Source organism: Callithrix jacchus, chromosome 7 (assembly GCF_049354715.1).
Source record: "Callithrix jacchus isolate 240 chromosome 7, calJac240_pri, whole genome shotgun sequence".
Classification (NCBI taxonomy): domain Eukaryota; kingdom Metazoa; phylum Chordata; class Mammalia; order Primates; family Cebidae; genus Callithrix; species Callithrix jacchus.
This window is the reverse complement of record NC_133508.1, coordinates 81,521,346-81,536,049: the sequence shown is the minus strand read 5'-3', so window position 1 is coordinate 81,536,049 and position 14,704 is coordinate 81,521,346. Positions and strand designations below refer to the sequence as shown.

Below are 14,704 nucleotides of genomic sequence, written 5' to 3'. Positions count from 1 at the left end.
CAGCCGTTTCCCCGTCCCTCTCCCTAAGGCGGAGGCTCACTGCAGGTAAGGAACGGCGGGACAGGACCCTAACCCCGGGGACAAACCACCTGCCCCCACAAAGCACTCGGCACCCGGCACCACACACGGGGTGTGTGTCCCAGGAGGACCTGCAAAGGAGAGCAAAGGAGAGCAGCAACCCACAGGTCCCAGTGGTCCAGCCCCTGGGGCCCTGCCCGAGCCAACCCAACCAGCCTAGAGCCGCCTGTGATTTGCATACCCATGGTGCACCACGAAAAGACACCCTCAGATGCTTAGGCTCCCTCTGCGCGGGGGTTTCTGCACTATTTTAGGACATGATGACTCTTACACGAACTACATGCAGGGAGTGCGTGCCGCGCAAGCACCCAAAAACCATAAGTGTCTTAAGTGTTAGCTCTCTCTGCCAGGTTTGAAGCGGAAATCAGGCACATACTTTGTTTTCTTTTCAAATAATGTAGATCTTTTGCCTTTCACTAAAGATTTCCATGGGGACAAATAGATTTGAGTCACTATGGGACTTTTTGAGGCATTGTGTTTTACCGATGCTGAACTGCAAGTGTTGAAGATTTGATCTGTGAGCCACATGATTTTAAACTGCACTTCCTGTTTATTGGCTTCTGTGTGTGCCACCATGCCCAGTTAATTTTTTATCATACTTTGTTGCAGATGTAAGAGGTATAAAAATAGTAAAAGAGTTTTCCAGTTGTTACTTAAGCCTTATGTGGCTAGAGGTTCAGGGATGTTATATCTAGCTGCTAGAGGTTTAGTGAGGCCCTTTCAGACTGATTTTTTTCCCCAATTCAACTGCGAATCCAAACCGTTTATGTGGTGAAGATACAAGGTTCCCTCCCTTAGTAAGCTTTTCTTCTCTTTTGGGGAGTAGGGACAGAGTTTCGCTCTTCTTACTAAGTCTGGAGTGCAATTGTAGCAGGAGCGGCCACGGGAAAGGATCTCTCCGACACTGAATATAGGAGGACGGAATTTATTTCAGCTAGGAGCAAGGCGGCGTAGGTGCCTAACAGTGAAGCTCGTCTAACAAAGAGGTTCAGCCTTTATATAGGCTTATACTTTAGATGTTACACGTGGAAGAATCTTTCGTTCATAGTTTTAGCACTCACATGTGAAAAGGTTTCTGGTTTGATCTTAAAAGAATAGTGCCTTCTGGAGAGTTTCCCCAAAGCCTAGCCTGTTGTTTTCAGGAAGGAGATTCAGGAGGCGCCAGCTGGCCTGCTCTCTCTTTTATTGAGATGCATAGTGGATGACAGAGGGGAGGGAATCCCAAATGCCTGGGTCTCCCTCCTCACAATGGCACAATCTCGGCTCATCGCAACTTCCGCCTCCTGGGTTCAAGCGATTCTCCTGCCTCAGTCTCCTGAGTAGCTGGGATTATAGGTGCATGCCATTATGCCTAGCTAATTTTTTGTATTTTTAGTAGAGACGGGTTTCACCATGTTGGCCAGGCTGGTCTCAAACTCCTGACCTCAGGTAATACCATCGCCAGGGCCTCCTAAAGTGTTGGGATTATAGGCATGAGCCAGCTTAGCTTGCCCGGCCCCTATGGAGCTTTTCTAATGGAATCAAACACAAAACAATTTACTAAATAACATAAATCCCGGATGAATAATATCTTAGTGAGAAGTGCCCTGTGGAAAGAGTATTTTGATAGAATAGTCTACCTCCTTCCTATTCCCTCTCCATAAAGGAGCTCACCTAGCTTCATGGCTTTAAGTAAATGCCATCTGATAGTGACCCCCCAGTTTATAGCCATCACCTGGTCCTATTGACTCCCACCTTCAAACCATATGCTTCATCCAACCACATTTTACCACCTCCACTGCTGCCATCCTGGTCCAAGATCTCTTGCTGGATAATTGCACAACCTCCCTAACTGTTCTCTCTAAACCATTTTTCTACCTTGCTCTTGCCCTTCTCTATCCCAGTCCTCCACATAACAGGCAGATTCTGGCAGGTCGAGGTAGCTCATGCCTATAATCCCAGCACTTTGGGAGGCTGAGACAGGAGGATCACAAGGTTAGGAGATTGAGACCATCCTGGCCAACATAATGAAACCTCGTCTCTATTAAATACAAAAAAATTAGCCGGGAGTGGTAGCGCGGACCTGTAGTCCCAGCTACTCAGGAGGCTGAGGCAGGAGTATCGCTTGAAGCCAGGCAACAGAGGTTGCAGTGGGGGAAGATTGTGCCACTGCACTCCAGCCAGGCAACAGAGCAAGACTCTGTCTCAAAAACAAAAAAAAAAAGCCAAATTATTTCTTTTCTTTTCTTTTTTCACAGGATCTTACTCTGTCCACCAGGCTGGAGTGCAGAGGTGCAATCTTAGCTCACTGCAACCTCCACCTCCCAGATTCAAGCAATTCTCCTACCTCAGCCTCCCAAGTAGCTGGGACTGCAGGTGCACACCACCACACCAGCTAATTTTTGTGTTTTTTGTAGAGATTAAATTTCACCAGGTGGACCAAGCTGGTCTCAAACTCTTGGACTCATGTGATTTGCCCACTTTGCCCTCCCAAAGTCCAGGGATTACAGGCAGGAGCCACCATGCCCAGCCCAAATTATTATTCTTTTAAAGTAAATGTGATCACACATCACTCTCCTCCACAAAACTCTCCAATGCCTTTCCCCATGACACATGGCTCCCTGCAGATCTCTTGTGAAATGTTATCTCATCAGAGGTCTACAGTCACTGTCCTGTATGAAATAGTCCCACTTCCACCGCATAGCTATCTTTTTAACCTGTTTTGCTTTTCTTCACAGCACAAACTACTCCCTGAATTAGATCATACATTTCTTTACTTGTTTACTGAATGTTTCTCTTAGAATGTTTCTCTTAGAAAGTTAGCTCCATGGGCTGGGCATGGTGGCTCATGCCTGTAATCCCAGCACTTTGGGAAGATGAGGAGGGCAGATCACGAGGTCAGGAGTTCCAGACCTGTCTGGCCAACATAGTGAAACCCTAGCTCTACTAAAAAATACAAAAAATTAGCCAGGTGGCCAGGCATGGTGGCTCACATCTGTAATCCCAGCACTTTGGGAGGCCAAGTCGGATGGATGGCTTGAGGTCAAACGGTTCAAGACCAGCCTGCCTAACAGGGTGAAACCATGCCTCTACTAAAAATACAAACATTAGCCAAGTGTAGTGGCGTGCACTTGTTATTCCAGCTTCTTAAGAGGCTGAAGCATGAGAGTTGCTTGAATCCGGGAGGCGGAGGTTGCAGTGAGCCGAGATCACACCACTGAACCCCTGCCTGGATGACAGAGTGAGACTCTGTCTCAAAAAAATAAAAAAAATTTTTTTTAATTAAAAAAAATTAGCCAGGCATGGTGGCGGGCACCTGTAATCCTAGCTATTCAGGAGGCTGAGGCAGGAAATTTGCTTGAACTCGGGAGGTGGAGGTTGCAGTGAGCTGAGATCGAGCCATCACACTCTAGCCTGGGTAACAGTGCAAGACTTTGTTGCAAAAAAAAAAAGGTTAGCTCCATGAGGCATTGGACTTGTCCGATGTATTTATTCCATGACCCTAAATCAGTGTCTAGTGCAAGAGCATTCAATGAATAATTGTGGAACAAATGAATGAATATGTTTTCTGAACACATATACAGAATTTAATCTGTTCCACTATAATCTAAGTATTTTATAAAATTAACTAATTTAATCTTCCTAAAAACTCTTACTAAAGGCCAGGCGCAGTGGCTCACACCTGTAATCCCAGCACTTTGGGAGGCTGAGGCAGGCGGATTACCTGAGGTTGGGAGTTCAAGATCAGCCTGACTAACATGGAGAAACCCCATCTCTACTAAAAATACTAAAAAAAATTAGCCAAGTTTGGTGGCTCATGCCTTGTAATCCCAGCTACTCTGGAGGCTAAGGCAGGAGAATTGCTTGAACCCAGGAGGCAAAGGTTGCAGTGACCCCAGATCTCTCCACTGCACTCCAGCCTGCGCAACAGAGGGAGACTCCATCTTAAAAAACAAAAACAAACAAACAAAAAGCTCTAGTAAATACGTTCCGTGATCTCCATTTTATAAATTAGAAAGCTGTGGCAAAGAGGGTTAATCACAAAGACAATATGTGTGGAGCTGGGATTCAAATGCAAGCATTCTGGCTCCAGAAGACACAATCTCGTTTTTATTATTATTCTTTTTTTTTTGGAGCAGATGCAAAAGCAGACATACTCTTAATCACTGTGCTACCTTTTTTAACATGTTGTAATTGGTCTATACTGTGCTTTTTTCACCAAAGATCGTGGATTTTTAAAATATCATTATAGGAATATGCCATAGTTAATATAACCAGTCCTCTAGTAATGGACATACAGATGATTTTCAATTTTCACTATCCAAACAACGCTGCCATGACATGGTAACTACTGAGTAAACACATTTTCTGGCTTGAGATATAACGCCAAATAACATCTTTAATCTCTGTGCTATATATATATATATATACTTTCTACTATATACACTTTGTGCTATATATACTTTGTGATATATACATATCTCCATATACATATATGTATACATGTACATATCTCCATATACGTATATGGAGATATGTATATATCACAAAGTATATATAGCACAAAGTGTATATATATAGCATATTACAATGTGTGTGTGCATATATATATATAGTATGTGTGTGTGTGTGTGTGTGTGTGTGTATATATATATATATATTTTTTTTTTTTTTTTGAGGCAGAGTCTCACTCTGTCACCGTGGCTGGAGTACAGTGGCACAATCTCAGATCACTGTAACCTCTGTCTTCTGTATTCAAGCAATTCTTGTGCCTCAGCCTTCCAAGTAGCTGGGATTATAGGTATGTACCACTGCGCCTGGCTAATTTTTTGTATTTGTAGTAGAGACAGGGTTTTGCCATGTTGGCCACGGTGGTCTCAAACTTCTGAGCTCAGGCAATCCACCCACCTTGGCCTCCCACGGTGCCCAGCCTCCTGTGTAATATCTTTTTGAATAAAGTCCCTGAGACGGAAATCTAACTTTATTTTCTTCTAAATAGTCAACTATCTCTCACTTTAGATTGATAATATCTTGCTTTGCAGCTCATTTAAAACTCTTTATGGCATAAAGTGCCATTTAAATGAGGAAATAGGCCAGGTGCGGTGGTGGTTCACAGCTGTAATTCCAGCACTTTGGGAAGATGGAGTGGGACTGCTTTAGCCCAGGAATTTTTCTAGCCCTGGCAAGATAGGGAGATCTCATCTCTACAAACAGAAAAAAAAATTAGCTAAATGTGGTGGCGCACACTTGTCGTCCCAGCTATTCAGGAGGCTGAAGTGGGAGGATTGCTTGAGCCCAGGAGGCTGAGGCTGCAGTGAGACGAAATTGTACCACTGCACTCCATCCTGAGAATAAGACCCTGTCTTAAATAAATAAATAAGGAAACAAAGTCATTTACTTAACATTTACAGAGCAATGATAATCTGACAGAGACTGCCGAAGCAGAAATGAGTAAGACATCACTCCAAGCCCCAGGGATCTTTCTCCAGGGAGATTTCCATCCTCAGGTAAACAAGATGTATGGTGAACGAAGGAGGTAGCAGAGGGTATGCAATAACTAAGTAAATAGGGAACTAGAGGACTAATACCTCCAGGATGAGGGAATTTATGCAAAGATCGTATTTGAAAGAAGAGTTGCTAGTATTTAGGAACCACTTACTAGTAGTTGTGCCTTGAAAGTGAAATAGATTGAATTTTGTCCAGGTCAATGGGATATTCCAGGACTTAAGGGCCATAGGACTGACCATCATAGACAGGTCTGGCTGCACTGTGAGAAATGGATTGAGGGAGTGCTAGAATGAAGTTAGGAAGACTGAGACGTGTCAGACAGGACAGGCTGAACCTGGAGCTGAGAACTAAACCAACTGGAAAGGTCTCTTACAAGGTAAAAGCGACCTGAGGCAGGTGTGAGGAAGAGGGATAGGCAAGGATGAGATCCAGGTTTCTGGCGTGGGCGCCCACGGAAACGAAAAACACGATGGGGGCAGAGCTGGGGAAAGCTGGGGAGACCGATTTCGCACGGAGCCTTTGGTGTCTAAGGGACATTCAGGTAGCAATCTCCAGGAGGCAGGTCTGGAATGAAAGAGGGAGTTGGGCTGAACAGATAATGTGAGTCATCAGAATAGATTGCTGGGCGACAATGCCCAGAGACAGGGCGTAGAGTGAGGGCGTGGAGCGAAAGAAATCCTCGTTTTCGAGTGTCGCCACCGTAGAGTGTCAGCCCAAGTCCTGCCCGGCCCCACCTCCCCACACCGGCTCGACCAGGCACGAAGGTCTACGCGTGGCAGACAACGGTTTTTCCGGCGCCCAGCCCTCTAAGCACGCTGGGAACGGAAGCGAGATCCGAACGCCGAGCACGTCGGGAGTTGTAGTTTGGGGCAGGCTCAGCTGGGCTGGCCCAGGGCTTCCCCCGCGAGTCCCGACATTGGGTCATTTGAAGGCCAGGTCCAGAAAGCGGTGATGCTCCCGGGGCAGGGTGCCTTTCCGGCGGCGACATGGGGTGCCCCGGGCCTCATCACCTCTCCGCAGGGCGTGGCACTTCCACGCCTCCACGATCTGCTCCACCTGCAGAGCAAGGCCAGTCAGCGCTCAGTCCCGCGGTGGCCCCTCGCCCCGAGGACTGTGGACTGGGCCGCACCCACCCCTCCCAGCGCCCTGTACCCCCGCTGCTGAGTGGAGCTGGGCCGGTTCCCCGCGTCCGCACCGGGATGAGTGGCTCCTGCCGGTTCTGCTCTTCGAGGGCGCTCAGCTCCACCGGGGCCAGCAAGGCTAGTCTCAGCTCTTTCACCACCGGGGCCGCCACCTCGGCCACCGGCCGCTCCAGCACCGCCTGCGAACGCCAGCCCTGAGTCGGGCACCTGCCCTGCCACCCGCTCGCCAGGCTTGTGGCCCGCACCTCCTTCCACGCCCTTGCGCTCCCCCAGCCCCACTCACTGCGCCCACGCGCGCCCAGCTCCGGGCCGCGCGGACCAATTCAGCCTCGTCCACGCAGAGCTTGTCGCTGCGTAGCAGGGGCAGCAGCGCGGCCGCCGACAGCTCCAGGAAGCCTTGGGTCCGGAGGGCCTCCTGCGACGGGCAAATGGGTCAGGGAGGAGCAGAATGCATTGCGTGGGGTTAAGAGTATGAAAGGAGCAGTACCTGGCTGTGGGCCTCTATGAAAGCCACGCAATGCTCCTGCAGCGGCCCCAGGCCAAAGGTTACAGCCACCTGCGAGCAGAATGAGGGAGGTCAGGTTGGAGACTGCAGTGGCCGCATCGTCCAGCTCTGCTCACTGGGACCCACCACTGCAAGCCTGACCCTAGTCCTAGCTGGGGAGGCGGATAGGGCCCTCGGCCCTCCAGGAAAGTAGACCCAGTGAAAGCCTTGGTACACACATATATACACAGGTAGACTCACTCTACAACCTGCCCTTCCCTACAGGAGACCACACCACAGCTTTCAAACCCCAGCTGGGGCTTAGGCTTGGCTTCTAAAGTCTACAGCCACCCATCCCCCTACCCCAAGTCCAGCTGAGAACCATTCCCCAGCCCTAGCTAGAAGACCAGCAAAGACCTCCAGCCCCTTCAACATCTGCTCCTGCACATGACTCAGCTGATAGACCCAGGACCCCACAGGTCTTGGCATAGAATTCATCATATAAACATCATTGGAGCACCCCCGCACACACACAATGTACCCAAGTTATTCCAGGCCAGACACAGTAGGCCCAGGCTCCCAGCACCTGGGGGCCCATTCCCACACACAGAACCAGACTCCTCCATGCCTGTCCAGCAGCACCCACCTGCAGGGCTTCACAAACCAACTCCACATCCAGCACCTTCACCACAAACCGCAGGCACAGCTGGGAACAGAAATGAATGTGGGTTGTATGGCGGTGTCCCTGCTCCAAGACACTAACTCTACCCCAGAAGCAATAAGCAGGCTTGGAATGGTGAGTCACCTAGCAGCCCCAGATGCATCCTGACCTCCCAGGCCAGAGGAGGCAGGGAATCGCGGGAGCCTGAGACAGCTAGCTCACTGGAACTGGAGACTAGCAAAACCAATCCCAGCCACCCACCTTCTAGCACATTCGCCACTAATCAAGACCAGATAAGGGCCATGCAAAATTCTCCCCTTCTTTCAGGATGCTTAGCTTCCTCCTGACTCAAGCATACTTCTATTTTTAGCAGAAACTTGAATTTCATCCGTGACATCTTTCTCATCTCTTGACTGCTGCACTCACCTCCTGACTGACTGGTGAGTCCTCCCCACCTCTTTCAATCCCTTCTCCCCTGAGCTTCCAATTCCTCACTCCCTTACCGGAAACCTTCAGTGAATCTCCACTGCCTTCTGCTTAAAAGAAGTCCAAATGCTGGAGGGCCCTACATGACCAGGCCCTGGTGTCCTCTGCAGTCTCATCTTGCTCTCTCCTCACAGTCCAGACACACCAAATATCTCACTAGCCCCTTTTCTGCCTTTGTGACTAGAATGCCATCTTCCTACTTCCCCTAGGAACAAAATCCTATTTGTTCTACCAGATCCAATACAAACGTTTCCTCCTCCAGGAAGTCTTCTCCTCCTCTCCCTAGTGGCAGGACTGGAGGGGCGCCCCACCCTCATGCAACCTCCGCCTCCCAGGTTCAAGTGATGTTCATGCCTCAGCCTCCCAAGTAGCTGGGATTACAGGGGTGTACTAGCAAGCCTGGCTAATTTTATTTATTTATTTATTATTTTTCGAGATGGAGTCTCACAGTGTTGCAATGGCGCGATCTCAGCTGACTACAGCCTCTGCCTCCCAGGTTCAAGTGATTCTCCTGCCTCAGCCTCCCAAGTAGCTGGGATTTCAGCCACCCGCCAACACGCCCGGCTAATTTTTGTATTTTTAGTAGAGATGGGGTTTCACTATTTTGGCCAAGGTGGTCTCAAACTCCTGACCTCATGATCTGCCTGCCTCATCCTCCCAAAGTGCTGGGATTACAGGCATGAGCCACCGCGCCTGGCCTAATTTTTGTGTTTTTAGTAGGGACAGCGTATCACCATGTTGCCCAGGCTGGTCTGGAACTACTGGGCTCAAGAGATCCACCTGCTTCAGCCTCCCAAAGTGCTGGGATTACAGGCGTGAGCCACCGCACCTGGCCTCTATCACACTTCTTATGCCACCCAGATAAGTGTTTTCAGTGTCTGTCTCCCCTCTCTCTCTGGAGAACAGAGATCAAGGCTGACATCCTTGTATTTATAGCACCAGCCATAAACACCCCCCTACCCCCACAGCACACACGGGGCAAGCATGCAGGGATCCTTTTGCACACAGGCACAGATTCATGCCCTCTAACACGGAGAGATACACATACTTCTCTCTGTGTGGGCACACATTCCTCTCCAGGCCAGAGTGTGTGTGAAACAGGGTGGGAAGTAAGCCCATGAGAGGCAAGGGAAATGAGACAGGGACCTAGCACAAAAACCCACCTCTCTCAGTTCCTCCAGCCCATACTCCACAGCCGCCGTCAGCACTTCCAGCACCTGTAGAGTGGGTGGTTGGGGGAGTGGAAGGGATTTTCCCCTGCCCTAGGCCCACAGTTTAATGGGCAAACTCCTGCCTCTGCCACCCCCCCACCTCTCCCACCCAGGCCTTTGCTCAGTGGGCTCACAGAGTGGCGGTGCAGCTTGACACTGTTGGTATATAGGAACTCCAGCACTGCCAGGAAGGCCTCAGTTGGTACAGTGCTTAGTACCACAGTACTAGGCACCCCGGGGCCTGACTCTGTGCCCAGAAGTCGCTGGAAGAAGTTGCATCTACAGGCCAACAAGCACCGATGGGCAAATATCTCCTGCTGTTCTTGACCGACCACGAAGCGAACATCACTGTGGGAGAGAGGCAGAGAGCCAGCGGAGAGGAGGCCATAGTCTAGAGTGCAACCTGGGCTGTGCCTTTGCCCACTCTGGGTCTTAGTTTCCTATCCAGAATGTAAGAGACAGGGCTTAGTCCCTCCAGCAGAAGGTCTGGGGCCCACAGGCCTGAGTTCTAGTCCCAGCTCTACCCGATAGTACTGTAGGCAAGTGACTTCCTGTCTTTGAATCTCAGGTTTCTCACCCACGAAACGGGACAATAATCCTAAACCTCTGGTCTCGGAGGAGGTGACCCTGCTTGATCACTGAGGGGCATCTGGGCTAATATAACAAGGTTGATCCCACCTTCCCCTCTCCTCCCCAGCCTGAGTCTTGGGGTAAGGGAAGCTTCTTTTGGCTCCTCCTCCACCAGCTGCAAACTCAGCTTTTTTCAGCCCTCCTCCAGACAGGAGGGTGTGGGAGTGTAGGGTGCAAAGTGCACACTGACTGCAAACAGACAGCAGTGATGCACCATCATGAGCCAGACCACAGTTTCCATCTTCATGATCACTTCCGGCCCCAGCTCTGGACCTCTGAACAAGGCAGGTGATAGGAGGCAGATGAGGTTGGAGCCTCCTGGAGCCTCTTAGTCCCAGGTCCAAAGCCTGGAGTGTTCACATTATCCAGACCAGACTGTGACCCCCAAAGAAGCAGGGTGATGGAAGTCACCACCCTTTGGGAAAGAGCCCAGATGTGAGAGCATGAAGACAGAGAGCTTTATTCTAGCTCTCCTCAGCAGCCCTGCCTCCTGTAACCTCTATCCCTGGTTTCAGACACTACTGGCATCCTAGCCAGCAGGGAGCAGCCAGCACCCCCAGGCTTCCTGTCAGGGATATGGCTCAATCCCTCAAGCTTTGTTCTTCTGTGAAGCCTCAGTTCCCAGAACAGGGTCATCTGTTCCTCTTCTTCAAGCAGAGAGGCCTCAATACCAAGCTGAGTGAGTGGAAGGAGGAGGGGAATCATGACCCACCATTTCTCAGGATCCCAGGGGCTGAGAATCATTCTCTTCTGCCAGGGGCCCAACGTCCAAAGAAGGAAGGGCTTTGCCTAAGCTCACATAGCAGCTCCCAGATCTATCCCCAAGGACTCCCACCAGCCCTGTCTCTCTCCAGCTCTCAGGGTCTCACAGATACTGAGTGACCAGTAGCCAAGTTCCACATGTGACCGTCACACAGCTTGAGTTAATCAGGGAAGAGGGCCAAGTTCTTATTCCCAGCCTCTTCTCACCAGGGCTGCCTCAGGCTTGGGGCCGGCAGAGCCATCTAAGAAAAACCTGCAGGCAGAGCCCACCCCTCACCTGTATCGAGGGCTGTTGACCAGGCTTCCGAGTGCTGCGGAAAAGGGTTCAGCTTTCCCATGCACGACCAGTCCCGGGGGATCCATGGGTGAGAAGGGTTAGGGGTGGAGGAGGGGGCCTGGGAAGTCTGACCAGGCCCTAGAGTTGGTGAGAGTAGCAAGGCCCGAGAGGGAGAAGCAGGGACTTGGGAGGCCTGTTTGCTGAGAAGCTGAAGTTTAGGAGTGGAGCAGGAGAGGCCCAGGCTCCTGAAAGCATCAGGGGCCAGAGGCTCTGGGACAGGAACAGACACAGGGAGGGGCCAGGAGAAGCCAAGGCTAGAGCGGCCTGTGGTCCTGGGAAGAGGCTGGCTGGCTGGCTGGCTGGCTGGCGGCGAAAGAGGCCCTGGCTGGGAGTCTGCCCAGGCAGCTGGGGTGGGAAGCCTGTAGGTTTCCATGGAAACTGGAGCCGGCCTGAGAATAGACTCCACCCATCTCCTGGGCAAGCCCATGGAAAACATCAGCCCTTAGAGGGGCACTTAAGCACAGTCCAAGGGTCTTAACCCCTGAACCCCAGCCTGCCCTAGGTTCAGAGTTCAAACTCCCTGCCCTCCTAATCCTTCCCTCCTCCACAGGCACACAGGGTCAGGATCCTGTTAGCCAGGCCCTGGGAAACCCCACTCAACAGGGAAAATCCTCGCCCCCATAGATGGGTTTCCAGGACCCAGACCTGGCTTGTTTGGGAGGGGACAGTTCCGTCCCTGCCCGAGGGGAGTCACATGAGTTGTCAGCTCTGGCAGAGGTGTCAGAGCCTCTGCCATCGCAGAAATGCCTCATCCGGGAAATCTATGTACTAGGCCACACGAGGTGTAGCCAGCTAGGGACAAGCCCCAGGACACTTGGGTCAGCAAGGGTCACGAGGCTGGACTCGGGGTTCACTGCCGAGTCACTGCCACTTTTTAAGGCCTGGTTCCTACCAGCTGAGCCAATGGGCCTCCCCTCCCCCACACATAACTCTGAACTGAGGAAGTCATCCAAGCCCCACCCTAACTCCGGGCAGGCAGCGGAAATGTTTGTCCTTGTTGAAGCTGATGGGGAGACAGATCCATGACGTGTTCCTTCCTGTGGGCCCAGACCCTGGATTCCTGAGCCACCGCCCACGCAGCCTCAAGGTCTCCCCCATATCCTAGGTCTCCGTGACTTGTTCACAAATGGCCAGTCATCCGCCCATTCCACAAGGGGGGAAAATGAGCCCTGGCTGAAGAGCCCCGGGGTAGGATGAGGCCTTTTTGACCACAGCCTGGCTCTACATCTATCCCTGTTGTCCACACTTAGGGAGTTTGCCTGAGCTGTAAGACCCTGTCGGCCGCTCTTCCTGATGACACCGGGGCACCCCACACTCAGCATATGCTCACAGTAACAATGCTCTCAGGTTAAGCCAGAGCTGGACTGGAGGGAGGGATCCCGGAAGGGAGGAGTGTTTGCCCCAGCAACCCCATGGCAACTCCACAACACAGGTCCTTCCCCTCCCACTTGCCTTTCAGGCCCCCACAGCCAGAGCTGTGGAGTCAGGAGAGAACTCGGAAATCAAAGCTGCAGGTGACTCAGGTGCCTGAGGGAGTTTCAGGAGCAGAGGGCAGCCATCCCAGAACTGATTCTGGAGGAAGTGGGATCAGAGGCCAGAGGCAGAAGGTGGAAGGGGGCTTCACAAGTCATCTGCCCTCAGCCACAGCCAGGTGTGGGGGAATCTTTGTGCCAGCCACTCTAGAGTAGATCTAGTGCAAGAGGACTGGATTCAACACCCCCAGGGCTGGGGCTGAAGGAGCTGGATCTGTTTGTCCTTCCTGGATAGGGGTTGGAGGACCATCACCTCCACAGTCCAGGCTGAGACAGAGGTCCACCGCCCCTTTTAGAGAAGTCTAGTGGAAGGGAGAAAAGGCAGTCTCTAAGACTGAGCGCACCTGGCTAACCTCCACAGTGCCCAGGGAAGGAGCTCAGCGGGCAGGGACTAGCTGAGGATCCCAGTCCCAGCAGCCTGTGTGTCTAACAGCCTTTAACCTTCTCTGCAGGTAGGAACCCAGGCAGCCTGGGACTATTTGATCCACTTGTTCCAAAACAGGTAAGAAAGGGGAAGAAGGTAAAAACTCTTCACATCACTGAGCAAGAAGCTGGGGTGGGTAGACAGATGCCCCGTGAAGGCTGCCCTGAGTGTGGGTCCTCCAACCAGCAGGTCCATGGCCAGCAGGCCACTGCCTCCTGGATGCCAGGAGGAGGAGAATGCCAAAGACTCCGGGCCGAAACTCTCACTGGTGTGGCCCCGAGGCCGCCTGCCCAGCATTGATGAGGCTCGACCAGCAGGTCCAGGTCCGGGACCGGCCTCACGCCGGGGTTCTATGCTGGGCCTGGTTGCGTCCTTCTCCCGCCGGAACTCCCTGGCCGGGCCAGGCGTGGGTCCTGGGGGTCAGCGGCCATCCCTGGGCCCCGTGCCCCCTCTGGGCTCACAGGTCAGCTTCTCGGGGTTGCCCCTGGCACCCGCCCATCGGGTGGCGCCCTCCTACCGCACGGAGCCGGTGTCGGGTGAGCGCTGGGAAGCCACGCGCGCACAGCATGCTCTGGAGGCGGCGTTGGCTGCAGGGCTGTGCGATGTGTGCTACTCGGGCACCGAGGCCGGGCGTCTGGCGCAGGAGCTCTGCGAGCAGGTGCGCGTGCGCCTGCGCGAGCTCAGCCCCCCACGCTACAAGCTGGTGTGCAGCGTGGTGCTGGGACCACGTGCGGGGCAGGGCATGCTTGTAGTTAGCCGCGCACTCTGGGACGAGGCACGCGACGGGCTGGCCTCGGCCTCCTACACCAATGCCTCGCTCTTCGCGGTTGCCACAGTTCACGGGCTCTACTGCGAGTGAGGAAGACTCCAATTCTGCAAAATGGTTTATTATCCTAGGAGGAGGCCCTCCTGGGGCTCACATCCCAATAAATAAGTGTCTGACAATAAATAAAACTGGTCCATAAATAATGCCCCCTAGCTGGGAGCTAAGGCTCAGGCTTATCTTGGAGAAGGGGTAGGAGCCAGCGAAGACAAGCTGCCCCCAACTCCAGTAAAGCTGGTCCCTGATTCCCTGGGGGATTCAGCCCAAAGCCCCCAGTGAGGCACCAAAGGAAAGGGAAGGGCCACAAAGGCAAGGGCCAGAGCCTTCCAGGCACAGGCCTCAGGCCTCAGGGCTTGGGTCCTACGCTGGGCTGCGGTCCCGGAGCAGGCGCAGAGCATATCGGAGTCGCTGCCGCAGGTCTGGGGAGCAGCCCAGCTGCCGAAGGTGGGAAGCGAGGTAAGTACAAGCACTACGATTTCGGGCCACAAAAGTCACAAGGAGGGGCTCCCAGCCACTGAGAATCAGCTTGGTGTGGTCCCCGTAGAAGTTCACCTGCACACAGGAAGGATGACAGTGGTCAGGGCCTAGGCTCCCGGCCCAGCTCCTCCCCAGCACCCTGGGCCTCCCAGACCTTCCCGGCAACTCCT

At 52.4% G+C, this 14,704-nt stretch overlaps 3 protein-coding genes and 1 non-coding gene across 13 annotated transcripts in view; 2 read left to right on the top strand and 2 right to left on the bottom strand.

The window, feature by feature from the left end:
- The first annotated feature begins 450 nt into the window (after positions 1–450).
- LOC118143317 (U5 spliceosomal RNA) lies at positions 451–567 on the top strand. Its single transcript, XR_004727544.1, has one exon. It is a non-coding gene; the product is annotated as a U5 spliceosomal RNA (small nuclear RNA).
- A 4,880-nt stretch (positions 568–5,447) lies between these two features.
- On the bottom strand, positions 5,448–11,596 carry BTBD19 (BTB domain containing 19). Of its 4 annotated transcripts, XM_078331547.1 has the most exons (9): positions 11,219–11,441; positions 9,684–9,897; positions 9,371–9,484; positions 9,119–9,121; positions 7,838–7,897; positions 7,195–7,263; positions 6,991–7,122; positions 6,761–6,886; positions 5,448–6,621 (listed from the first exon to the last, which is right to left on the bottom strand). In XM_078331547.1, exons 1-9 carry the CDS (start codon positions 11,302–11,304, stop codon positions 6,487–6,489), a joined length of 939 nt encoding a protein of 312 aa, XP_078187673.1. In that variant the 5' UTR covers positions 11,305–11,441; the 3' UTR covers positions 5,448–6,486. The 4 variants fall into 4 exon arrangements, with proteins under 4 accessions (XP_078187673.1, XP_002750790.1, XP_035107137.1 ...); XM_002750744.7 differs by lacking the exons at positions 9,119–9,121; positions 9,371–9,484 and adding an exon at positions 9,502–9,555 and having other exon boundaries at positions 11,219–11,596; XM_035251247.3 differs by lacking the exons at positions 9,119–9,121; positions 9,371–9,484 and adding an exon at positions 9,502–9,555 and having other exon boundaries at positions 6,434–6,621; positions 6,718–6,886; positions 11,219–11,596.
- On the top strand, positions 11,130–14,188 carry DYNLT4 (dynein light chain Tctex-type 4). Of its 7 annotated transcripts, none has more exons than XM_078331549.1 (3): positions 11,130–11,306; positions 13,263–13,312; positions 13,421–14,188. In XM_078331549.1, the coding sequence occupies exon 3, from the start codon at positions 13,428–13,430 to the stop codon at positions 14,091–14,093; it is 666 nt and encodes a 221-aa protein (XP_078187675.1). In that variant the 5' UTR covers positions 11,130–11,306; positions 13,263–13,312; positions 13,421–13,427; the 3' UTR covers positions 14,094–14,188. The 7 variants fall into 7 exon arrangements, with proteins under 7 accessions (XP_078187675.1, XP_008999337.6, XP_008999331.6 ...); XM_009001089.6 differs by lacking the exon at positions 11,130–11,306 and adding an exon at positions 12,744–12,792 and having other exon boundaries at positions 13,424–14,188; XM_009001083.6 differs by lacking the exon at positions 11,130–11,306 and adding an exon at positions 12,744–12,792.
- The window catches only part of PLK3 (polo like kinase 3), a 5,249-nt gene continuing 4,650 nt past the window's right edge, over positions 14,106–14,704 (bottom strand). Inside the window, exon 15 of the mRNA XM_002750742.6 lies at positions 14,106–14,609. Coding sequence (XP_002750788.2) covers positions 14,418–14,609 — 192 coding nt within the window. The 3' untranslated portion in view covers positions 14,106–14,417. The remainder of the gene's footprint in view (positions 14,610–14,704) is intronic.